Genomic DNA, 27,275 nt, shown 5'->3' on the forward strand with positions numbered 1-27,275 from the left:
ATGACCATTTCAAACACTCTACTGCTAGTCGGGGGAATTCATGCTAGCTGGTGGTCACTCGCAGCCTCCAAGCAGGGCACCTTCTCCGACGCACCCCAGGAAACACGAATTCGTCCCAAAGGGTTCTTGTAGACGGTAATGTTAATACAATAGGTAACACATTCACTCCACGTACAGTACGTGTCTGTCTCTCTAGTGTAGAGTTCGTATTTCCATTCGAAAAATTTTTTTGTTCAGCGACCCACACACAGCGGCAGCGCTCTCGCTCACCGCGCCTCTTCTTTTTTTTTCTCCCTTCCCCCCGGTGTGTTACAGAGCCTCACTCTGATTGGTTACAATGGAGGACGCTTGCCTGATACTAATCCTATAATATACGACTATACTCAGAATAGTTGCATACCCTGCATAAAACACAGTGACGTCAGATGGTATCTGAATAAAGAGTCTGGCCATCCTTTGATTTTTGCAACACGCGTTGTGATTGGCTGAGAGCCTGTCACGTGCTCGACCGGCGCCATATTGCCTACCAACGTCCGACTGTCAACATGACGTTTCAATGATTTTTCCTGCGTTTTCGGCCCATTTCTCGCCGATTTGTAGCAGTTGAAGAGGAAATTGTGTGTTCTGCAGTTTGGGGCTGTTCCGTTCGGCCGGGACAAGGCCGTATGATGCATCGATTTTCACAGGATGCAAAGGAGGGCAGTTTGGACCGTGAAGATTCACAGGCTGGACTGGTTCCCCTCAGCGTATTCATACTTGTGCTCAGTGAGTTCATTTCAGTGTTTACGATTTTTCGATGAACTAACTTCCCTAGAGCAATCCGAGAGTCTGTAAGGTATTTATGTGTGGAAATCAGTTGTATAGCACATCCAAGCCATGTATAACCGTTGACAGAAATCAGGCAAATGTAAACAGTGTCAGATTGTCATATGGGATGGATTGAGTGACAGGCCTGAGCCTGAGCCGAGGCAGTGTTGTAAACTAGACATGAGCCCCGATACAGAACTGCACTGGCTAAACCTCAAAACAGGTTGGCCTAATATTTCTCAAGTGTCCCTGATATTATTGCTAATTAATTATCATTCACTAGTTGCCTACTGAACGTTGCAAATATGTAATACTGGTACTGGTCACCAATTTACCCACCACACCAGTAGTGCAGTGGATAAAAACTAAAGTCTCTGGAGTAAATTCTTTTGGTTGAAATCTACATGTATGCAGAGGCCCCTGCTCAGTGTCTGTGACTGTGTTATGATCGTTGATGGACGACTTCCTGATTTCATCACCTTCATCATGGACTGAAAAAATAAAATATGTTATTACCATAGCCTCTACTCCTGATCTGGTGTTAAACCACCTACTCTGACTACTGGTATGCAATGATAAAAAAAAATTCTGGTTCTCTCAAACTAGGATGGAAAATCCATAATTTCTTGAACCCCAAGTACTGGTACCGAATTACGTAAAATACATAAAGTGCCTCTCAAATTTATTTATGCAGTGGTGTGGCCTTAAAAGGCCAAACCCCTTTCTCAATAACTTCAATATGTTGTCTAAATTTTTAATCTAATAAATTCTTGTTTCCTCTAAATTGGGGTCAAAGTCTAGTCATAGAAATTAACAGAGTGATCCATTCATGGTACATTACACCCACAAAACAGGGTAAGCTGTGAGCCTGATTTTGCCATGTGATCAATTAATAAGGTGACAGACACAATAGCCATGTTAAATTCTTATTTAACAGTAGTCAAAAATGAAGCGACTTTCGGTCAATTATCTCATTAAGCTTGTCATATGACATAACACAGCTCATAGCTTACCCTGCTATATGTAGTGCTTACCCAATTAGCTTACCCTATTATATAATCGTCTTCCTGATTTCTATTACTGCACTTAATCTGTGACCCCCGACTTACAGGAACATGCATTTATTAGATTAAAGAATTTAGACAACATTTTGACACTATTTAGAAAGGGTTTTGAGTTTTTCTGAGGCTGCCATTAGCATTTTTAAGACTTGCATACCACTGCATAAATACTTCTGAGAGGCATTGTAATTTCTGGTGCGTACTGGTATTGAATGATGGAAAAGACACAATTTCTGGTACTCTGACTACTGATAATGAGTGATGCAAAATACATAATTTTTGATACTCCAAGTACCTGACTGCATGTTGGAAAATTCGAAATTAATGATAATCTTTGGTACTCAGTGATACAATATACATAATTTCTGGTATTCTTCATAACATGGAATGATGCAAAATACATTGTGCATCATTAAATCTTAAGTTGTGTACAGAAAATACCATAATCTATTTCCACAGTGGCATGTGCTGTATGACTGATACATGGTAGGTGTGACTGAGCTGTTGGGCTCAACTGGCCTGACTGATTAATCTACCTTTGATGGTGTGAGCTGATAGTTGATAGTGGGGTGTGAGCTGATAGATGGTGTGAGCGGATAGCTCATAGTTCACACCCAACCATCAAAACACACAACAACCCACTCCACAGAGAGATCATGAAGTGAGCACAATTTTGAATAGTGTGCACATGGGGCTGTCTACCAGTTGGTAGGCAATATGGCGCCCGTGTAGCCAGTTGGCAAGACATTCTGATCCACACTCCATACCAGTTGGTGGCGGTAATGCACCAATTCGTTGTTTGCCAACTGCCAATAAACACCAAGTAGAAGAAGAAGCCTGTCAGCTCGTCATATAGACTTTTGGTAGCTGGATGCGTCATGTCTTGTCTCAAGCCTTCATTGCTGTCTGTAAGTTTGTTTGTTTATTAAAACATTGTTCTAGCCCAGTCTGTCTCCGTTGTCTGCATTTGGGTCCTAAATTCTTGCTCCCAGCGTGACACTGTATAGATGGTTTGCCGGTTTTGTCTAACAAGTCACAGACCACACAAAGGATGGATTCTGTGGAAGAAGGAGGCAAGATGCGCCTTAGAGAGTGGTTAATTGCGCAGATAGATAGCAACCGATACGGAGGGCTCAGTTGGGAGAACACGGACAAAACTCTGTTCAGGATCCCGTGGAAGCATGCTGCGAAGAAACTACAATGAGAATGAGGATGCAACTTTTTTCAAGGCCTGGGCTGTGTACAAGGGTAAGGATGAGATAAAGCCGACTCCACAATGTGGAAGACATGCCTCAGCTGTGTGCTCAACAAGAGCAAAAACTTTGTGGAGGTCCCTGAAAAGAGCATTTCTGACATTTCTGAACCCTACAAAGTCTTCTGTATCTATCCAGACATCAACCCAACAGAGTTGCTGCAGAATGAGAGTCAGATGAAGGTCCAGGTGAGGAGGCCCGGTTCTCCTCTGAAGAACCCTATTCCTGTACCCACAGCTTCATTGTCAACGGGAACCATCTGAAGGAATGCAGGAACCAAGGAATGTGAATGCGGCTCTGTTGGGGGAGCACATGTACTGTAAGTTTGGAAAAGTGAAACCATATACCTCAGCCCCTTCGGTCCTCCTCAGCCCCATAAATTCCATATCTGACTTTCGCATGCAGGTGAAATTATTTTACCAAGGCCAGGTGGTGACTGACGTGAACACCAGCAGCCCAGATGGTTGTTTCATTCTCCAGGGCAGCTTTACTTTGGGAAATGAGAAGATCTATGGGCCGTGCAGTGGCCAACAGGTTTCCTTCCCTACGCCAGACCTGGTGCCCCTGCAACCAGGCATAGCTGACACAATGGGCAGCCTCCTGTCCCATCTAGAGAAGGATGTCCTGGTATGTGTGGCCCCAGACGTAGTCTTAATCAAAAGGTTTTGCTGGGGTCGCGTATACTGGAGCAGTCCAATGGCTGAACACACTGACAAACCCAACAAACTGGACAGAGAAAGGACCTTCAAGCTCCTTGATATGCCCATATTTCTCAACAAGATCCAGCAATACCGCCCTAGGATGGGACCATCACCCCGGTATAAGATCGAGCTTTGCTTCGGGGAGGAGTTCCCAGATCCCAGCAGTGCCTCCATTTATATAGCCCACCTATCCCTAGTCTAATCAGGGAAGGGCCCTGAGTTCTTTAATTCACTTAACTTAATGTACAATACATAATACTTTTAGATAATGTGCTCCTGTTTCTTTTACCTATATAAACCTTTTATTGTCTTGAGTCCCTTTATGCACCACTAATGAACGGCAACACACATTAATAGGCTATGTTTACTTAATCCTCCTATCACATCTATACACTGAACTCAACCTTTGAGCAGTTAGACTAATGCTATTGCAATAAAATGTCTATCACTCCTTTTATGAAACTGTCACTAATATCCATTTCCTATGTTTGAATACCTCTATTAAAAAGGAGTAACTAAACATCGTACTGGAATCAGTTTTAAAATAATGAATTCCTGTTTACTTTTAAAATGTTATAAACAAACAAATGAAATAATATTTAGTAAGAACTTAGTTTCATTATTTTTTTTACATTCCTTTAAAATTCCAAAGGACAAGGGGTTGTTTAATATCTGATCCCTAACAGTGTAATACTCTACAGAGATTCCTCTCTTTAACTAACCACAAAGTGACTGGTTTTTTTTTATGAGTAACTGGCCACTTCTTATTTCTGGCACAATTTCTATTGATTTTACTTGTCAAATGACATTGTACACACCTACTTAAAATATTTGCATTAGACAAACTTAAACATTAAAAAAAAGGTTCAAATTGTTTTTGATAATTAATTTTCTGCAAAATAATCATGTTTTTTCATGTTGCATTAGTTCAATGTCAAGTTGCAGACGACAGATCTCTTACTGAGGCCCTTTCCGGTTCTTGAAAGCAGAGCATCCAACATATCAGATATGGTTATTGACTGAGATTTAGTATGTCAATTATGGGGAAATCTCAAGCAAAATCCAGTGTTTGGAAGAAGAAAAAAAACCATCATGACACTGATGCCGTAGACACTGTCAGTCTGTCACAGTGTATGATGTTGTCACTCAATGGCAGTCGCATCCATTTAACCAGCATCCAAATCAAATCACAGTACAATGTACAAGTGTCTTCCACATGAGGGTGCAGCTCAACACTCAAAAGCATAATTAATTAACAGTCTGCCACACGCTTCCCTTCACCAGGAGGAATAAAGTTGTTTTTTATTTATTTAGTCAGTCATTTTTCAGTAATGGCTACACAATTCCCTTGGCTTTACCATACAATAATCTGTTGCAGTGGTTATCTGGAAATTCCCATCACCTGTCAACTCCATGAAAAAGTAAACAAAATCAGAATCGAGACAGAAAAGGAAATAGTCATTAATCCACATCACTCATTCGTTGTTGCCTTGAGATAATTCTGCAATGGCACTTCAATGTTCAGATAAAAAAAAATCACTTGTGAGCTCTGCTAAGGGCAGTTTGACGCAAAAATGTTCAGACTTTTCAGCAAAAATGTTTAAAGTGCTTGGGAAGAAAACAAACAAACAAACAAACATATCTAAGGATCTTACACAGTAAACAGGAAGCGGTGTTTGGTTGTTGTTTATTCTTCCTTTTTAGAAGATATTATCACTTATTAGAACTCATCCCTATGATAACAATGACATTTAACATTGATAGCTACCCTCCACCCTAGCTAGAGAAATAGACTCTTGCAGGGAAATAGATTCATAACTTTGTATATAGTTGACATATCTGAATACATTCTAATCACCCTACGACGTACTTAATTATACTTTGTTGAAAAGTCTTGTTTATTCTGGTAGGCTTTCTTTGTGATCACCACCACTGAAGTTGGGTTTTCAGTGACCTGTGCCTTTTATAGATAAGTATGTTTGGGAGTTGTGTTTTAACACTAGTAGTTAACAGTTGTTGTATGTCAACTGTTATTTCCCGTCTCCACAAGTGATAGGTTATCTCCAAAATGTGCCAAGGAAATGAAATAGTTATATCAGATTTATGGAATTATAGAACATGTGAGTTTTGGGTTAAGCCATGTGCGGTATATGTGTATGAGTTATAGTACCTATATACGGACAGACGTGCAATGTAAATTAGACATAAATCTTTTTAGTTTGGCGGGTCAATGGGTCTGTGTCATTAGAAAGTTACTTTCCAATATACTCTTAAACATTCAATATGTCCACTCTTGTATTCAGTTGCATTCAGAAATAAATACATTGGGAGAAAAAGAAAAAAAGTAATATGGTCAAGCATATGGCTTTGGTCCTGTGATTAAGGGTTGTAAACATCAGCAAAGGAAGGTTTTACCTAACCGCCTAAGGTGGTTACATACAGTCAAACAAAACAATGCAATATCGTGAAATGTAATGGGAGACACAGAACTTCAACACATCATGAAATACAGTTGCATGGTTTTGAAATTTTGCGTTAAGCTGGGTTTCCCCCTCCAACGCATAACAAAAAGGCCAGGTCAAGTGACACTAACCACCATCAGTCACAATTTACATGTTTATAACAAATGTGAAATGTCAATAATCCCTCACAAAGACATTTTTTTGTCATCAGGCGCAACACATGCACAGTGCCTATTTTTCCCAGCTGCCATCTGAGGACGACAGCCTCATCTTCCTCCTATCCTAAGATGAAGGATGAAAACTACTGTGCCGTCTTGAATACATGGTAGGATGACTCAAGAAAGCTCGTATCGACTAGATCCATGTAGGGGTTTTTCTCACTGGCTTAACAGATACTTTGGCAACATCAACTTAAGGCTGTAGAAATCAAGCTTAAGGCTTCAACACACAGACATCAAGGAAAGCCAAGAATGCAGAGACAGTTGTAAAAACATCTGCTCTGTGTTAAAAATATGGTAAGAGTACCTGCAAGGACAAAAATGTTTTTTGAAGAGAAAAGTTGTTCTACAGTATTGCATGAATGTGTCTCTAAATGTTAATTTGTGCGCCTTTTTTTTTTAAATACAAAATAGAATAGTGACAGGCCTAAATTCTAAGCTGTCCACTCTTTCAGATAAGTTCTTATTTACAACACATTGTTGTTCGAAAATGAGTTGAAGAAATGCTTTTGGAAGGAAAAGCAGTTTGAGAGAAAGTGCAGTTTGGTATTGAGATTACATAGTGAAGAAATTATCATTGAGTTAGCTTTAGTTTCAGAGTATACTTTGAGCCGCCACTGCAAGAGTTTGACGAGGAGGCATTTACATCAATCATTTAACCAACTAACATATAATGAGGTGTTGAATATCTGAACCTAACTGAAATAGAAGCATTTTATTCTTAAATATATGACGTGCCATTTTTATTATATTATTGGGTTTTACTGGATTCCTCCCGATCAAAGTCAAGCCCCAGCCACAATCATTCACCTCTTTATCAGCCTAAAAACAAACTCGACAACAAAAATACTTTTTTTGGGAATGTAAACCAATGTCTGGGACTCAGTCGCAGTGATGTCATGTGTCTTGGCACCTTCCACACACATAAGAAGCATCCAGATCTGTCCCTTCAATCTACCCTGGAAGCAATTAGTTTGGCAATTGTAGGACTAAGAAAATGTTTTGATTCAAAACAGCAAGAACAGAATGGTGAATGGGTCTCAGAGCTCAAATATAGTGGCAGTGCTCTTATCTCAACTCCAACAAATGACATATTCCATCCCATCCAGGATACTTCCCGAAATCATTTAAGGAATGTACTTGACAACCTTGTGAATTTTACCATTTCAAACTTAAAGTGATTCTTACAATTCGACAGCTTAGCTTAAGGTAAATTTGAGATCACTGACATCATTGACACAGCTAATACAGTGTATGCTTTTTTTTGGGGGGGGGTATGTATTTTCTTTACCTCCTGAAAAAACTTGACCAGACTTGATCAATCTAGAGCATAGGCCCGACTCTCAGCACATGCTTAGCCCATCGCATTCACACCCCAGAGTCTGTGTACATCCCGTTGATCAAGTAGTCCACCTGTGTGTAGTCCTTCCTGCGATAGCTTTCATAGGCCTGTGTCACAAACACTGCAACTGTAACCAAGAAGAAGAGCAAACCAAAAAGCAGGACAGCCAATAAGGAGGAAGTGTCCACCAACTGGCTAGTCAGAGCATCCCCAGGAACCGCTACGATGCTAATCCTGGTTCCGATGGCAACCACTGGTTTGTCATGATTGACAGGAGTGCCAGCAGTAGCGTTTGAAGTGGTAACAAGTCCTAGCGGTGAAGCGGAGGTGGATTTAACAGGTGGCAACTCAGTAAATGCGGCATTCAGTTTTGGAGTTGAAGATGTAGATGGCTTCTTTACAGCTGTAACTGTTAAGGCAACTGCTGTGGTAGCTCCTGTGGTTGTGGTCGTTTTAGATGGCATAGAAATTTCTGTTGTTAGTCTCAGTGCTGGTGATGACTGGGTTGTGAATGGTTTCGTTGTTACTGTAGTGTGATTTGAACCAACCACTGATTCAGTGGTATTAGCTGCCGTACCTTGTCCTGGTACTGTAGTCTCTAAATCTGTCTCATTCCTAGGCGCTACTGTTGTGGATACATTAGTTCTATTGCCAATGGCTTCATTGTTGCTATTATTAGCAGCCACCAAAGGAGAATTATTAAAGGGAATTGTGTTGTCATTGGAAACATTATCTAGAGGTTGACTAGGTTGTGATAAGGATGATGAAGACTCATTAGATTTTTGTAGGGTGTCTACAGACTGATTTATTTGTCGTGTAGATGTGGTGGTTAATGGTGTGAACTCATTTTGTGACTTGTTAACAGGAACTTGTTCGTTGTATGAAGGGGTGGACATGTTCGGCAGGGGTGGAAGAGGGTGTGCAGATATTGATTTTGAAATGTTGGTCTGTGGGTGGAGTTGTGCAGAAACTGTGGAATTAGACTCCTCAGCTTTGATTCCAAGGGTACGACCGTCATCTGCACCTGGGCAAAGGATAACACATGTCATTGAAGCCAAGACAGGAGAAATACAAGGATGATTAATATTGAGCAATTGCTCAAATATCGAAAACAACAAAAAAGAAAAAGTATACATACAATAAATAAAAGTCAGTCTGGGCGTATAGGACTGTAGTGTCAGCATTTTTTTAAACATTAAAACTCAACATGAATATTGATCTATGTAAATATTGATCAATCTATTGATATTTATTATTTAAACACTAACATATTTTGTGATGGATTGCTTAAGACCTTTTTGACAAACTAAACACTAAAAATATGTCAGCCAGATTATGTAGATTTCAAACACACTCGTCCATTTTAGGATAGGAGTTTGATAGCTAGTCAAGCATGGGGAAAATCCAGCTGACAATCAGCAAATCTTTTTTTTTTTGACAGAGATTACATCAATTAAAAAAAAAAAGACCTTCCCTTTGAGCTTTCTGACAATACCTTCTTCTTGAGAAGAGGTTTAGACATGTTCAACAAAACACTCTCAGGGAGGAGCCCCATGACTAGACTCTATGCTATATCTCCTTCCAAGTCATTTTAATATGGTATACATGCAGCTCTGCAGGAAAGGTGCACTTTGTAATGTACTTTCTCACCTGGCCAAAGACTGAGTTGCTGTTTCAAACAGCAGTAAATTGAAAGAGGCACAATGAGACACAGAAACTGAACTTGAAAATGGCTTTAAAATGACCATTTAAAACAGTACGGACTGGGTTTCGCAAGCTGTTGCTAGCTCACCAAAAACAAATTCAAAACTTGTCTAACTGCCAATATAAGTGTTTGCCAATCCATGTCAGACAGAGCTATATATCATGACCAAAATGCAAAAACAAATTCTTCAAATAGGATTTTCTCAAGTTCTGTGATCCGAGATAAACTCTGATAGTGTGCATGTGTAGATTATTTATGTGTGATTGCAACGCTGCTGTGGCAACAGTGCCACAAAGAGAAAACACAAGACAAACTGCTGGTTAAGGGAAAATGCTGCCAATTGATGAATATTTAGAATTTACATTTCTGTGTTTCTCTTCCATCTTCTCCTCTTTCTCAACTTTTCTCTATTCTGCTGCCTTCATCTTACTGCGTCTCATCTGTTGTTTATGGTGAGCTGTAATTCTTGGGAAGTGTTACGTATTCAAGGAAAGTTTGAGCACAGACGAGCGAGCATTGCTGGAAAAGGCTTCATATTGATTGTGATGCATTAATATAGTTACAGACTCACATCTGGGCACTGCTCACTTCAACCAAAGTCCAATAAAAGCATTCAAAGTGCACCGCGAGGTAGTTGTTGCAGAACAGGGTGCAATTCACTCACTTTCCCCAACTACGTGTTTTGATGCCAGGATTCAAACCAGCAAACTTCTAATCAAAATCCTGTAGACTTCTCATGTTTTTAGCCTACCACCAACCTCTAAATAGGTTAATTACACATCTGGCTGTCTGCCTAGTTCCCACAGATGTTCTTGCCCCGACACAGATGTACAGAGCAAAGGAGCAAGTGAAGAAACAATATATTTTATTTGAAAACATCTGACTACACTGAGCCAGATTATGTATTCCCATTCACAACTGCACTCGTGAATGGGAATTTTATTCTCAATACTACTTGGGATTTGGCAAGTATTAAGTTGACACATGAGGTCAATGTGTAACAATTAATAAAATGTCCTTCTTGTTGTTAAATGATCAAACCGGCACTGGGTCACTTTGTGGATTTTATTGTCAACTGTAGCAAAGACAACTGAGAGGCTTTATTTCTTGATAGCATAGCATATTTATTTACAAGCCATAGTTCAAAAGACTATCATGGGAGAAGAGGAACTATGATGTTCACGGATGAGGTAGAGTAAAATATCTATACTTGCATGCACGCCATAAAAATGCCAGTATGACAAACTGCATTACAAAAACAAGGCTTGTCATCGCACTGACCACAATCAATCTGTTAAAGCAAAAAAAGTTACCTGGTGCAGCTTTATTTCTGACAAATGACAACTTATTTGGTCTTGTTATTTTCAGCTAAGAAATATTGTGAAAATACGCTCAGTTTTATCCAGGATCAAATGTACTTTTGTCTCTTCCTGCCTGGAATTTAGAATGCATTATATACTCTCTTTAGCCAAACATCAGCTTAGCTTCAACTTGTTTGGGTCCGTGCTGCTAGATCACTAACAAGGGCTGAGTAGGGGTCCCGTCCTATCATCCCCATCCTGGCTGTGTTGCATTGGCTACAAATTTAAGTCAGGATTGATTTTAAAGACCTTTTCATTATGTATGAGGCACTGCATGGCTTGGGCCCCATCGTACATCAATGAATTGCTGATTCTGTAGGAGACTGCCAAAAGTCTTCAGAGCAAGGTCTCCTGAATGTCTTGCATTCCAGATTCAAATCAAGAGGCGACTGTGCTTTTGCTGTCCTGGCAGCCAGGTTGCACAATAGTCTCCCTGTAGGGATCAGGTAAAGTAAACTCTGTGGAAAGTTTTAAATCGTGCCTTAAAAAGATATGAAACAGCATTCAGAGCATTTTTTTTTTTGCTTCTTAATAGGATGTATTTCAAAGTAAAACAGGATATTATGGCAGGACAAAATGTAAGGAGGGATGTGATTTGAACCTTCAGGATTTGATTACTGGTAGGAATATTGCTCGCCCGCCTCCTCAGACTTGGGGATGCAATCACAAAAACTTGGCTGTTTGAGAAGTTATGATTAGAATTTGATGTGAAATAAGCAAAAAACCCATTTTTGTGACTTCTTTGGCACAACTTGTTGAATAGGTACGTAATGTAATGTGGTTGGGGGTAATGAGTTAAGAAGGTAAAAAAAGTAAATTTTTATTTCAAAATTTCTTTAAAACTTATGTTCACTCTGTGGCATTTTACAGATATGTGTGTTGTGCTTTTTATTGTTGTTTTCTAATCTAAGCACTCTGTGATTCGTGTTTTGAAGAGAGCCACATAAATTCCGTTTTACTCATTTGCTTAATTACTATGTCTCTTTAGAGAGGGGCTGTACGGTTGGCCAAGGGACTACATGGATCATGAACAAACAAATACAGACACCTCAGAAGCCCTTTCATCCTTAATGTGAACCACATGGCTAAATTCACAAAACCTCCACCAGGGAGGGAGACGTGATTAAGCAAATACACAAACAGGACACATAGATTTGGCTCTTTCAATATATACGCCTAAAACTAAGACAGATAATTCAAAACTCCCACTCATATGTGTCTCTACTGCCCATCTTTCCTTTACTTTCACCTTCTCCATATCTTTCTCTGGTCTCCCCACTCCCTCCTACAGTAAGGCTATAAGTGTAGGATCTGATGTATCTAACTGTTATTTTAGGTAGGATGTTCTCTTACACACACTTCAGAATGTAACTTTTGTTGCTGTGGGCTACATTCATAGTCTAAGTTGCAGTTTTATACCAAATGTGCTGCATCAAAGTGCAAGCAACCAACGACGACACTGTGGCAGACACTTTAGAATGAATTTAATTGATTGGCTTATGGGCATAGGCATATTTGATACTGTTATATGGTACTTTGCATGCATCTTAACATTGAGATCATCACAAATATTATACTGCCCACTACTAAATGGAGCACAATAAGCTGTCGCTGAGCCCCACTTGGCATGTAGCGTGACAATGCCTGGAATAATAGTGGATTATATCCAAATGCCTCCAATCTGCAATAAGAAATTAGTTCTGTTTTAATGAAACAAAATACTAAGAATCAAGCATCAATCAGTCAATAAGAGTTGTTGCTAAGGACAACAAGTGTCTCTAAGGAGACAGCAGAATTGGTATATTTTTATTTACAACGCCATACTGGGTAAACTCTCTCCTTATTTGTGTAATCTCCTATCACTGACCAACAGCTGCTGTGATTTTCGCTCCACTAGACGGCTGCTCTACCAGGTACCCAGGATTTGCACAGAACTTGGTAGAGCAGCTTGCACCTATTTTGCGCCCTGGTTATGGAATAACCTTCAGAACACACTACAGCTTAATGATTTTTTCTTCCTGAGAGAGTTCAAAGCGCTGATAAAAAAACTGTGAAACTGAAGAGTGCAATCGCTATTCCTAAAATGGATTTTGTATTATGCATCTGTTGTCCCTTGTCTGTTTTTGTCATGCTCCATTTTACAATTTTTGTAACTTTGAAATTGTGTGCAAGGTCTCCCTTGAAAAAGTGGTTAAATAAATACAACAGAATAAATTTCTAACTATCAATGGCTATAAACTACGGCTTTCTTTAGCTTTGGGTCATAAAAATTAGTCAGGAGAAAACCTCTACAAGTCTCATCACACACAATATGGTGATATGGTATGTGCAGTATTTGTCCTTGCGCTAACGAAAAGAAGCCTTAATTATTACCCTAACAATTTATTCGTACAATTGTATGAAATAAATACAACTACAGACTTGCACACAGTGAAGCAGTTGCTTTCTTATTTTGTGTTTAATGAGTATAAGTCTGTGGTGTTGCAGGTACCTGGAGGATTTTCAGCTGTGGTGGCATACACGGAGCTGTCTGGGACCAGTAGCACCATGAGGACAAATCCCAACAACAGACACAGTGGGAACAGGGAAGGATAAAGGGACATGGTGGGGTGGGACGCAGAAAACACAGCCACTCATATACTCAAATTTCCAAGAAAACACGGACAAACAGACAGACACAGGCCCATTTATATAGTCTCACACACAGACAAACACACACACACATGCACGCACACAACAGGCTACAGGGCACACACAGGTGATGAGGTTGTTTTAGAGCAGCAATGGAAGATGAGGATCGATGAGGAAAGGGCAGGGTGTGACCATCCAAGTTCTAGACCTGAACAAAACAACAGTGACATAAAGCGGATGACATACTTTGAAACCACAGAACCAGAGATACAAAAAACGTTCACTGGACAATATACACATAGGCCATTCATTTAGAAGATATGTATTTAAAAAAAAATGCTAAAAAGTGGGCAAGGGGCTGAGAGCGGGGAGGGACTAAGGAGGGGTGTGTGTGTGTAGATGTGTAAGGCAGGAGTAGCTATGGAGATCCTCTAGAGCAGTGTTTCCCAACCCAGTCCTCAAGGAACCTCAATCCTGCAGATTTTCTTTGCAACCCTGAATAGGTACCCGTTTGTAGTTAGTCAACCAATCAGCAATGAATTATGTCTTGCATAATTAAGTGCTGTGAGATGATTTATGTTCAAATTAGGATAAGGGCTGAACATAAGTAAAGGCTTCTGGAAACATCAGTATGCTACACCATTGTCCGGCTGGGGTCCGCTACACCGCCAACCTCCGATTAAAGGGTGTTAACACTTTTTTTTTTTTTTTTACATTTCATTACGTCGACAAGGCCCAACCGGTCGACTCTACGTCAGCATTGGCCTTGCAAGGTGGGCTGGTTTAAAACAGTAGATGGCGTGTTGAGCCATTTTCAACCCAAGAAATGCCGATTTTTACACATTTGAATGCCAATATTAACACCAGCAGAATCAGAATACTTTAGCATTGATGTGTTTCATCGCCATACAGTCATATTATTCAGTTTACAGCTAAAAATAAACAAAACACGTTTAAGTGTTTAGTACCTCTTTAAAGTCAAATCACTAAAGACCATTCTGGAACCGTACATTAGATATACACTAGAGGGAGCAGTTAACTGAACAGTTTAGCAGGGCGGTAACCTGTTACAAATGCTCTCTGAACTCATAGAAAAGGCAGTTTGTTCCTACTTTGGGATCATAGTGTAAACTACTAATAAGACGCGTTAGTCCCTAGATAACGGGTCCAACCCTTTAGCCGAGCGGTTAGTGATGTCGCCTTGTGGTGCAGTACACCCCGTATCGAATCCCGCACCAGGCAAGAAAATAACCGGTTACAATAGTATGGCTACGGTAATGTTAATGCAATAGTAAACCTAATTTTGATGTTGTTAACAGCAAAGTATGAAAAGTGTTGATTGTAGCGGACTATATGGGTACAATTCACCATAATTGGTAGACACGGGCCCTTTAAGAAAGGCTTTCCGGGTTGAGAGGGCGGAGCGAGGACTAAGTTGGATGAAGCAGCGCCATGTTGTTGGGGATGGTGATATTGTAAATGATACAGCCCTGTGATGGCCTGGCGGCCTGTCCAGGATGTCTCCCCGCCTGCCGCCCAATGACTGCTGGGATGGGCCCCAGCATCCCCATAACCCTGAGAGCAGGATAAGCGGTTTGGATCATGGATGGAATAAGTGATACACGCGTTCATGTAGTCAATGAAAAATTATCTGTCGCTACCTTCCTGCAATTCCCACATCGGGACGTTTCCAGAGACAAATCTTTATGAGCATGACAACCAATGCGGTTTCTCTCAAGCTGCCAGAGTTCCGGGAGTCGTCAGCCTCGGCTTGGTTCGCTCAGACAGAAGCGCAGTTCGCATTGCGGAAAATCATCGCGGACGCCACAAAATACTATTAAGTGGTGTCGGCTCTCGGCAGTTCAACAGCAACCAGAGTGGTGAGCCTTCTCCAAAATCCTCCGCAGCAGGATAAATAGAAGACACTCAAGGCTCACCTGTTGAAAACTCGAACTTTCGGACGCTGAGCTTTCTGCCAGCCGGCTTTTCTCTCTACAAGGCCTTGGTGACAGTAAGCCGTCTGAACTTATGGTCAGGATGCTGGATCTCCTGGGAGAGGCACAAGCCCGATTTCCTCTTCAACTGTTTCTGCGACAGCTGCCTTCTCAGGTACGGGCAGCTTTAGCTAACACCGCCATCACTGGCTGCTGTGCTCTGGCCGAGGAGGCTGATACATGTTTTTCTGGCTGGTCAACAGCACTGTGCGACTGCGTATTTTCCTGCCCAGACATTTTCATCACTGCCTGGAGACACAACAGCCGCAGCAGAAGCAGCTCCTCAACGGCAGCAGGACCATAGCCGGTGTTTTTACCACCGTACCACCCGCAGGTCAGTGGGTTGTGCGAGCAGTTTCATCGCTCTATGAGGCCGCTCTTCGGGCCAGCCTCAAGGACAGCAGCTGGGTTGACAGGCTCCCGTGGGTCATGCTAGGCCTCAGGACCTCCCCTAAGGAGGACCTCCAGTCCTCGTCTGCTGAACTGGTTTACGGACAGCCGCTGCGGGTCTCAAGGAGGGGATTTCATCCCCAACACCACAGCTCCCTGGTCTGCAGCCCACCAACGGACCACGCTCCTGGATAACGCCAGAGCTTTCGCACCGGTCCCCACTTCGCAACACGGCCTCCCACAGTCTCACATCCCCACAAGTGGTGGTGATTTTATACGGAAGAACAAATGATACACGTGTTCGTGTAGTCCAGCGGTGGCTAACCATGTGCCATATATAGCCATGTGTATGCAGGTTGTCATACCAACCCGACTCCACACCAGGTGATTTCACTGATACATTCTTCCTCTTTGGTTGTGAAATCACCTGGTGTGGAGTCCAGCTGGAATGAAAACCTGCATACACATGACTCTCCATGGCACATGGTTAGCCGCCCCTGGTATAGTCAATGAGAAAAATTATCCTACTCTACTTTCCTGCTTTCACCATAGGATGGTGGTAATGTTAATGCAATAAAGAAATCATTTGAATTGTGTTAACAATAAAGCACGATGCGTCTTTTAAATAAAATGTCGAACGCCCTTATCAGAAAATCCAGACTCAAATCCAGAATTTATATTTTCATGTTGTGTTAAATTACACACTTAAGTTGAAAATGTAAATGCGAATTGGCAATGCGTTACATTTGAATACAGTAAACTACATGCTTCCATATTTAACACGTCCAAAGTACTCACCCAAAACAGCACAAGGATAGGTTATGTCATATCAAGTGTATTGGTGAAATATTCCTTGTAGGCTATATTATCCGCAATTATTTGATCCAGTATGCCAGTATCCCAACAGACTGGAGGAAGCAGAGAAGCTCAGAAATTTAGGTCAACTGCTTGATGTCGAAGATACAAATAATCAAACTATATCTGGGGAGACACTAGGAATAAAGTTGATTAACCTTTTGCCCAAAGGCCGACGACCCAATTCAGCTGTAGTAGGCCAGTACACAGCGACCTGACCTCCCAGGACTCAGGAAGCGGCATATATCAGGTTAACGTTTTTGCCTACGTGGAGGGCTGACAGTCGCAACGAGTTGATAGTTTGCCCACACTAGATAAACTGCACGCTTGCTACACCCAAGTTAATCTGCAACGGTAAACTTCGATAGTCACCGATAGGAAACAGTCTGGCTGTCTTCGCAGTGTATATTTAATACCAAACTGGCGTGAAGGTTTACCAATTTGCATCCGAGAATATGAAACAAGAAACACACCAAATACTTGGAAGTTTGGTTTGGCACACTCGAAATATGAGAACGCAGTTGCCTGATTTTGAGAAAGTAATCCAACTATGGCCAGAGAAAAATAAACTTTACGTCAATAACCACACTTTCCTGTATCTAGCCAGCGCTCGGTAGTCCGTGACTTATTAGTGTTGGATGCTATATTTTGCGAACCCATAACGTTTAGTTAACCATTATGAGTTAGCTGTTAGCTAACTGACGTGCACATTGTAGCTAGTTGACATACATTGAGTGACTTACCAGTGACCAGCGATATGTTGTCTCTGTGATTACCAACACAACGAGCACAGGTCTAGCAAGCAAGGCTATCTTCTCCAGTGCTGCAAGACACGATGCTATGTGGGAGTTTAGCTGTGTCAGTAACCACCAGTGCGTGTAACGCCGGTTGTAACTTAACAGGGACTTGACTGGTTGTGCTCATTGGTGGCTGATCATCGATCCAAGTTAGCTTAACATATAATAAACGGTCCTTCCCGGATTCCGTTAGTGAGGCCGCTATTGACGAAACCCATAACAACGAACACGTAAAGCCTTGTGCTCCTGGCCGGGGAACGACAGCTTTCGCAACTTTCAACTATCAATTCAAGAGCTGTCCAAACGGACATACGTGAGCTTTCAGGAAGCGATCGCTACTTCCGCGTGTCGTCATCGGTTGCCGTGGAAACGAAGTGCGCTCATGACGCTACAGAAATTTTCGACCCCCGCGTCGGAATCCCAAGTCCCCATTCGCGTGAACGTGCACACATGCCGCACTCGCAGTCTTGGATCTCTGCAGAGTTCGATAGGGGCTAAGTCCTAATATTCGCAATTAGAGAAATGCATTCCTGCCGTGGCTGCTGAACCATGCTTATTCGGAGACTATTCGATAGAATCAACAGAATAAGACGTCTTTATTATTCACCGTGGGAAATCATCTACATTTGGCCCATCCTACTACGAGCAAGAGCGCTAAGCGGCCACAGTGCGGCGCCAGGGAATAACGTAAACGTGACAAAACTGTTCTGATTAACCCGTTTCTGTTACTCCCCCATTTGACACTGGAGAAAATGCATTGAGAGACAACCAAGATAAATTCACAAGTGTGCATAAAGAGCCCCCCCAATCCAAAAAATGGCACAATACTGGGCTAGAATGCAGCTTGCTTTGACAGATAAAAAGTTCGTTTTGCCTTCACAGTTAGTTATTATAATATAAACCTCCATTTAAATTGGTGAGGCATGTATTAATTTTAACCCGTTACATAAGCCTAGCCTGTTTTTCAATAAACGCACGACATATATGTAAATAATTCTATTTGATTACATAGTAGCCTGAGGTGAAATGGCATAGCCATTACAACCTGATCTATGTATGCGGACGGTTTGGTCCAGAGAAAACCACACCAAGCTAAACCCCTGCCTGGCTGCTATTTACTTACTTTTCTTCATGCCTTTAAAATCATCTATCCACAGATTCAGACCAGTAGATTCAAGGAACATTTTAATCTCAGTAATATTGACTGCTTGGATTGTGAGCTTCCTGACATGTGGACAACACACTATCACAGATGTGCGTAACATCATTTGGCACAGGACAGCATGTTGTCCCCTCTCCTCCACATCATGTATAGAAAGGTGCCCTGGCACTCCCTGGACACCACTTGGTGCAATGCCATGATGATAAAGCCTTGGTAAGTAACCAGTTATGGGAGGAGACAGATCACATTCCAGTTTTAAAAGAGATCATTGACAGATGCAAACTGTCCCACCTCCACTTGAGCACTAAAAAAAACAACAACAAAAAAAACTAAACAAACAAAAAACAAACAAAAGAGGAGCTTCTCATTGACAGTATGGACCACTTCACTCTCGTACCGTGATTGCCTGAGAGGCCGATGAAACGTTGGAGGAGTACAAACATTTTGGACTTATCACTGACAATCAGCTCTTCTGGGACTTGTGTTCAGAGGTCAGTGTAAAGGAAGGACAGCAATCCACATATTTTTTTCAGGAACTCTTTTAAAGTCTACCCAATAAACCTCTTGACTGCATCTGTATGATCTCATTTTTATAGTCAAGTCAAGTTAAGTTTATTTATATAGCACATTTAAAACAACCACAGTTGAACCAAAGTGCCGCACAAGCTTAAAATACAATATAAAACAAGTGACACATATCAATATAAAACATATGTAAAGAAAACATAATAAAATGAAGAATAGAGTAAAAGTAAAAGAGTAAAAGTACATTTGCACAATAAAATCATGGTATCAAGCTCAACTTGAATTGAATGCCAGTGAGAAGAGGTAGGTCTCTAACAAAGTTTTAAAAGTCTCTAGGGTCTGAGCAGATCTTATGTGTATTGATAGATTGTTCCAGAAATCAGGGGCAGCCACTGCAAAGGCTCTGTCGCCCCTATTCATAAGCCTGGATCTCGGAACATGTAGGAGCATCTGGTTTGTTGATCTGAGTGCTCTGACTGGTGATGATGTATTAGCTCAGATAAATAAGGTGCTGACAGCCCATTTAAAGACTTAAAAACAAGTAATAAAATCTTAAACTGGATCCTAAAACAGACAGGAAGCCAATGAAGCGAGGCCAGTACAGGTGCTTTGTGATCACGTCGCTTCTTTCCTGTCAGCAGGCGAGCAGCTGCATTTTGTACAAGCTGCAGGCGACGAAGCGACGACTGAGCTACGCCAGCATACAATGGTTTACAATAATCCAAACGAGAGGTAATAACTGCATGAATTACCCTTTCAAGATCATTTGGAGATCATTTCCCAGAAGTCGTAATTGAAAAAAAAATTGTCTTGACGACTGAGCTTATTTGTTTGTCAAAGTTAAAAGAGCTGTCAAAAATCACACCAAGATTCCTAACAGAAGAGTGACTGTAGGAAGCTAAAGGGCCAAGAGCGCTACCATAACCATCCAGAAGATCAGGTTGTCCATATACAATAATTTCAATCTTATTTTGATTTAGTTTCAGGAAGTTTAACTCCATCCATGTTTTGACATCCTTTAAACAACTAAGCAAAGCCCGTATAGAACCTTTGTTGAGACAGACAACATATCACAATGCAACTAGAAAAAAAATCAATGCCGACGTGTTTAAGTCTTTCACTTACTCCATCATGAAACATGTTGCCCAGAGTCATCATGGGATGAAACAACTACAGGGCTTAGCCACAAGACAACAGCATTAGGCAACAACAAACAGAAGTCATTCCACAACGGAAGTGAGAGATGGACTTGAAGTTGTTTTTTTTCCAGTAAACTTACTGTAACCTTGTTCGGTTTCAAAGCGCCGGACTCCTTGGCCCTGTTTATACTTGGCGTCAACATGCATCTTGGGTGATCCGATCACAAGTGGACAGTGCACCAGTGTGCGCTCAATGTGTCTTGAGATCCGATCGCTCAGGTCACATTCGGAGGTCGCCTGGGTCGCATTTGTCCACATCACATTTGAAGCGTAAATGCACGTGATCCAGGCCACATTAATTAAACAAGCGTACAAACTGTACAAACAAACAAGTAAACAGTAAAAGGACCACCTAGTCAACTGACGTCTTCTGCATAAGCAATCGAAATAATATCCAGTCGCGTTGAAAGGAGCCAGTTGTGGTGGTTCGGGCATCTGATTAGGATGCCTCCTAGGCGCCTTCCTCTGGAGGTTTTCCGGGCACATCCAGCTGGGAGGAGACCCCGGGGAGATAGACCCAGAACTCGCTGGAGGGACTACATATCCAATCTGGCCTGGAAACGTCTTGGGATCCCCCAGGAGGAGCTGGAGGATGTTGCTAGGGAGAGGGACGTCTGGAGTGCCCTACTTAGCTTGCTGCCACCGTGACCCGACCCCAGAGAAGTGGCTGATGATGAGAGGAGATGAGAAAAAATATCCTGCGTGATTCTGCAACTGAACTGTCAGAGATGATGGATCAAATGCAAACTGAACTGCAGGTAGACTAAAAAAGCAGCTGCTTAGTGAATAAAAACACCAACGCCTCCTCCGGGTTTAGTTGTTGTTGCTTTGTTTGTAATTTCTGACATACATCAAACCCACAACCGTACCGTATAAGAGCCCCCCACCCGCTTGCACATTCAAGTTCAACGTCAGGTTCAAGTTCATTTATCCACCGCAGCGCAGCGCAGCGCAGAGCCCGAGCCCCTCAGACCCGTTGGAATACTTTAATAATCTGAGTCTGAACCGACGTGATCGGGTTGAGCCTGACAGCGTTCGGGTTGAGAATAGTAAACTCTGGTGTTCAGACATTTACATTTTCCCACATAAGTTTTGAGAATGAGGTTAAACTTTTGCTGTGTATTTTGAGCACAAAATGTAAGAGGTAAAACATTCGGAGCCGGACGCTCCTAATTTTCGTCATCAGATTATTTGTCTCTATTTGGCACCACCTGCATTTGCTGCGTCCATGCCATTGTAAAAATGTGAAACTATTTACCCATAATCAGGCGCGCCACACGCGGGAAGATGTTTTGAGTAGGGGGACTGCCAACTAAAATGAAAAGTATTGTGGCGAGCCGGCGTGGAAGAATGAGGCAGGGATCTCTTTTAATCGTAACTCCCGTGCCCCATACACCGCACGACCCCGGGAATGCTCTTTTATTCACACCGGCCAGAACGGACCAGAACTGACAACAACGTAACGTAACAACTGGGACGCATTGGACCACATATATTTTGATGTTACACAGCCACCTGCCACTAATGGTGGCTCCCGGTTGCTGCTCCACCCCCTCTGCCAAGCCGGGGAGGGCTGCATGCTATACCACAGGCCTCCAACGATACATGTGGAGTCGCCAGCCGCTTCCTTTCACCTGACCTCGAACAATATCATATTAAGAAACACGATAATCGTCACCCCCACAGCCTTGCAGAACAGAGTCCTACAGCTCACCCACGAGGGACACCAGGGCATTGTTAAGACAAAAACACTCCTCAGGACAAAAGTTTGGTTTCCAAACATGGACCAGCAAGCAAAAGCTGCAGTCAAAAACTGTATAGCATGCCAGGTGAACACACCAGTCACACACTCAGAGCCACTGAGTTACCAGAAGCCCCCTGGCATAGCACAAGTGCAGACTTCTCTGGGACCTCTCCCCACTGGAGAGTATCTACTTGTCATTGTGGATGAACACGCACGGTACCCAGTAGTTGAGGCGGTTAAGTCAACTTCAGCTAATGTAGTCATTGTGGTGACCCACATCTATATAACTAGAGACATTCACCTAAGAGGACAGTGTACCTTTAAGGGAAGAGGTGAGGGGTCAGATACTGAACTTCCGCTTCCGGTACACAGTTCAGTGTCGTTGTCGAACGTATGACATGCAAAGTTGGAGCTAGTAAACTACCTCGACTACGTCTACTCTCACGTCTCCTGTCTCGTTGTTTTCTAACTCCACATTGGTGACCCCGACGTGATCGAACTACTAATACGAGTACGTCTGACAACGACGACGCCGGTGCTAACAACATGGCTATTGCTAACGCTAGCATTTACACCGCTACTGTGAAGCTACCCGACTTTTGGCAGCATAATCCACGGCCGTGGTTTCAACATGTGGAAGCCCAGTTCCAGCTGAGAGGGATAACGCAGGATGCAACGCAGTACTTCCACGTAGTGGCGGCGTTAGACGCATCGACAACGGCGCGAGCAATGACGCTGTTGGAAGCTCCGCAAGCTGCTGGCAAGTACGATGCTATAAAGACATTCCTCCCGAAACTATTTGAACTGTCGGAGCTGGAGAAGGCAGACCGTTTACTGTCCCCGAATGGCCTCGGCGACGGCAAACCGTCTGAGTTAATGGAAAAAATGCTGTCTGTGCTGGGATCGGCTGATCCGGCCTTTCTTTTCACACACATTTTTCTGAGGCTGCTCCCCGCACCTGTACGCACAGCACTGGCCAGTTCTCCTCTCGCCGCCTCCAAGGACTACCGTTCTCTGGCTGCTGAAGCAGACAGGGTTTTCCTGGCCAACCGGCAACAGTTTGTGCATGCCCTGCTACCCCACCAGACCGCCCCACCACCACCTGTGTACGACTATATGGACACCGCGGCTGCGGTGACAGCCCGCCGCCAACCTGACGACGGGCTCTGTTATTACCATGCCAGGTTTGGGGCAAAAGCAAAACGGTGTCGCAAACCCTGCAGTTACAGGGTTCAGGGAAACGCCAAGGCCGGCGCTCGTTAACGGCTATGGGCGCCGGCCGTGACTGCAAGCTGTTGTTCATGAGAGACTCCTTGTCGGGCCGGCGGCTGCTGGTTGACTCTGGCGCTCAACGCAGCATACTACCAGCACAAGCTGTGGACACGATGACCGACAGTCACGGCCCCCAGATGGCGCCAACGGCACGTCCATTCGGACGTACGGTATCAGACATGTGGACGTGTGTTTTGGCGGCCGACGTTTCGGCTGGGACTTTGTGATGGCTGCTGTATCCACCCCGCTCCTAGGTGCGGATTTCCTCTGTGCTTTCAACCTGCTGGTGGATGTTAAAAACTGTTGCGTGATTGATGCCGTCTCTTTTGCGTCATACCCCTGCACGCTTGGGGGAGCTGGAGCGCTGTGCCTCGCTAACACACTCTCCACCGGGGATCCATACCAACGTCTGCTCGCAAATTTCCCCGAGCTCACCACACCCACCTTCTCCTCGGCGGTGGCCAAGCACGGCGTGGAACATCATATCACCACAGTGGGCCCCCCAGTTTACGCCCAGGCCCGACGCCTCGACCCGGCCAAGCTCGCAATAGCCAGGGAGGAGTTTTCGACTATGGAGCGCCTCGGCATTGTCCGCCGTTCTGACAGCCCGTGGGCTTCCCCTCTACACATGGTTACTAAGGCCGACGGGGGTTGGCGCCCGTGCGGGGACTACCGTCGCCTAAACAATGCCACGACCCCCGACCGGTACCCCATACCGCACATACAAGATTTCTCTACCCACCTGGCGGGCGCTGCCATCTATTCCAAAATCGACTTAGTGCGGGGGTATCACCAAGTGCCGGTCCACCCACTGGATGTCCCAAAAACGGCTGTCATCACACCCTTTGGGCTCTTTGAGTTTTTACGTATGCCTTTCGGCCTTAAAGGGGCGGCGCAGACGTTTCAGCGCCTTATGGATTCTGTGCTCCGCGACATGCCATTTTTGTTTGTGTACTTAGACGACATCCTCGTGGCCAGCGCGTCGGCGGAGGAACACATGACGCACCTCAGACAGCTGTTTGACAGGCTCAGCGAACACGGCCTCATCATCAACCCAGCTAAGTGTCAGTTTGGGGAGTCGTCCATCACCTTCCTCGGGCACCACATCACTCCACAGGGGGCCGTTCCCCTCCCTGCCAGGGTTGAGGCTGTCACCATGTTCCCCCGCCCCCGCACTGTGCAGTCGCTGCAGGAATTCCTGGGCATGGTGAACTTTTATAACCGTTTCCTGTCCCGTGCCGCCCACATCATGCGTCCCCTGTATGAGGCCCTGCGGGGTAAGAAGTCTAAGGACGAGCTGGACTGGTCTTCGGGGATGGACGAGGCTTTTGTGGCCGCCAAGACCGCGCTGGCCAACGCTGCGCTGCTAGCTCACCTGTCGCCTGCCGCCCCCATAGCCCTTACAACGGATGCCTCCGACTACGCCGTGGGGGCCGTGTGTGAGCAGTGGGTGGGGGGGGGGCTGGCAGCCGTTGGCGTTCTTCAGTAAACAACTCCGTGAGAGCGAGCGCAAATACAGCACCTTTGATAGGGAACTACTGGGTCTCTTCCTCGCAACCAGACACTTTAGGTTCCTATTGGAGGGCCGACAGTTCACCGCTTTCGTGGACCACAAACCGCTGACGTTCTGTATGGCCAAAACCTCAGAACCGTGGTCTGGGCGTCAGCAGCGCCATCTCGCGGCGGTTTCCGAGTTTACCACGGACATACAACACGTGTCGGGCAAGGATAACTTCGTCGCCGACTGCCTTTCACGAGCGGTTGTTAACGCCGTTCACTTGGGACTCGACTACGCCGCTATGGCAGCGGACCAAGCCAAGGACGCGACCGTTCAAGACTACCGGTCGACCCCTACGGCGCTACGGCTGGAGGACGTGACGTTCGACGCGGCCAACACCACCCTCCTCTGTGACATCTCCACCAGTCAACCGCGCCCCCTGGTGCCTACTTCCTGGCGGCGCCGAGTTTTCGACACCATCCACGGCCTTTCCCACCCGGGAGTGAAGGCCTCGACCAAGCTGGTGAGCGTCAAGTTTGTTTGGCCTGGGCTCCGTAAGGATGTTAGAGCCTGGGCCGGCTCGTGTGTGGCGTGCCAACGCGCCAAGGTGCACCGCCATACCAAGGCCCCTTTGGCGCCGTTTGTGGTTCCAGAGAGGCGGTTTGACCACGTCAATGTTGACCTGGTGGGTCCCCTGCCCCCCTCCCGTGGTTATACGTTCCTCCTCACTATTGTGGACAGGGCCACCAGGTGGCCAGAGGCTATTCCCTTGTCCTCCACGACGGCAGCAGAGGTAGCACGGGCGTTCATCGGCTGCTGGGTGGCCCGTTTCGGCACGCCGGGTGACATCACGAGCGACCGGGGCTCCCAGTTTACCTCGGAGCTCTGGACGGCGGTCGCTGAGCACCTGGGGATGAAGATCCACCGCACTACGGCGTACAACCCGCAGAGCAACGGACTTTGTGAGCGGTTCCATCGGGACATGAAAGCCGCTCTGCTGGCAAGCCTCACTGGCTGCGACTGGATGGACCGGCTCCCATGGGTCATGCTCCGCCTGCGTTCGGCCCCGAAGGAAGACCTCCAGACCTCCTCCGCTGAGCTGGTGTATGGCCAGCCCCTGCGAGTTCCGGGGGAGTTTCTTCCGGATGCTACGGCTCCCTGGTCGGCCGCCTCTCACCTCAGTGCGTCCCGGAGCGCTGCCGGTGCCTTCGCTCCCGTTCCGATGTCTCAACACTGCCTCCCCCGGTCCTACGTCCCCAAGGATCTGCCATCGGCGAGGTACGTCTTCATTAGGCACGACAGCCATCGGTCCCCGCTGCAGCCCCCATACGACGGGCCCTTCCGCGTCCTGGAGGCGGGGGATAAGAACTTTGTGGTGGACATGGGGGGCAGGCCGGAGCGGGTCGCTATAGACCGTCTCAAGCCCGCTCACTTGGACATTGGGGAGCCAATGCAATTGGCCCTACCCCCGCGGCGGGGACGCCCTCCTAGGTCGGCCCCGGCACCTGCCTCTGTTCCTGCTTCGGCCCCGCCTATGGCCTGGGTTTCGGCCCCATCTGTTTCCCCTCCTGTGAAGCGCAGCCGTTATGGCCGCAGGGTCCGCCCCCCGACTCGTCACTTGTTTTCCCCGTGACTTTGCACTATGTTATTGACTGTTCTGTTGTAGAGTCTATTTTTATGTTCATGACTTGCACTTTTGCTGTTTTGCATTGTTCTGTGTAGGTGAATTCTGGGGGGGCCTGTGTGGTGACCCACATCTATATAACTAGAGACATTCACCTAAGAGGACAGTGTACCTTTAAGGGAAGAGGTGAGGGGTCAGATAATGAACTTCCGCTTCCGGTACACAGTTCAGTGTCGTTGTCGAACGTATGACATGCAAAGTTGGAGCTAGTAAACTACCTCGACTACGTCTACTCTCACGTCTCCTGTCTCGTTGTTTTCTAACTCCACATCATACAAGTTATAGACAAAGTATTCTCCATGTTTGGAATCCCCAGAGTGCTCAAAACAGACAATGGTCCTCTGTTTAACGGTGACTAGTTTGCCCAGTTTGCAACCTAACTTGGGTTTTACCACCGCAAAATCACACCCCAGTGGCCTCAGGCTAACGCCACTGCAGAACGTTTTATGCGCGCACTAAGCAAGACCATCCGTGTTGCAGGAACGCAAGGCATACCATGGAAGTAGCATCTCAACATCTTCCTTCGGGAGTATCGTTCCACACCACACAGCACCACAGATGCTTCATCAGCAGAGCTTCTGTTCCAACGGAAGATCTACATCAAGATTCCCACA

The 27,275-nt window shown here is 44.7% G+C and overlaps 1 protein-coding gene and 1 pseudogene across 1 annotated transcript; one reads left to right on the forward strand and one right to left on the reverse strand.

The window, feature by feature from the left end:
- Positions 1-2,919: 2,919 nt before the first annotated feature.
- Positions 2,920-4,024, forward strand: LOC130114559 (interferon regulatory factor 4-like; annotated as a pseudogene).
- A 1,076-nt stretch (positions 4,025-5,100) lies between these two features.
- On the reverse strand, positions 5,101-17,811 carry wu:fa25f02 (uncharacterized protein C11orf24). Its single transcript, XM_056282019.1, has 3 exons — positions 17,524-17,811; positions 13,402-13,749; positions 5,101-8,868 (listed from the first exon to the last, which is right to left on the reverse strand). Exons 2-3 carry the CDS (start codon positions 13,511-13,513, stop codon positions 7,871-7,873), a joined length of 1,110 nt encoding a protein of 369 aa, XP_056137994.1. The 5' UTR covers positions 13,514-13,749; positions 17,524-17,811; the 3' UTR covers positions 5,101-7,870.
- Positions 17,812-27,275: the final 9,464 nt, after the last annotated feature.

This window comes from Lampris incognitus, chromosome 6, assembly GCF_029633865.1.
Source record: "Lampris incognitus isolate fLamInc1 chromosome 6, fLamInc1.hap2, whole genome shotgun sequence".
NCBI classification, from domain to species: domain Eukaryota; kingdom Metazoa; phylum Chordata; class Actinopteri; order Lampriformes; family Lampridae; genus Lampris; species Lampris incognitus.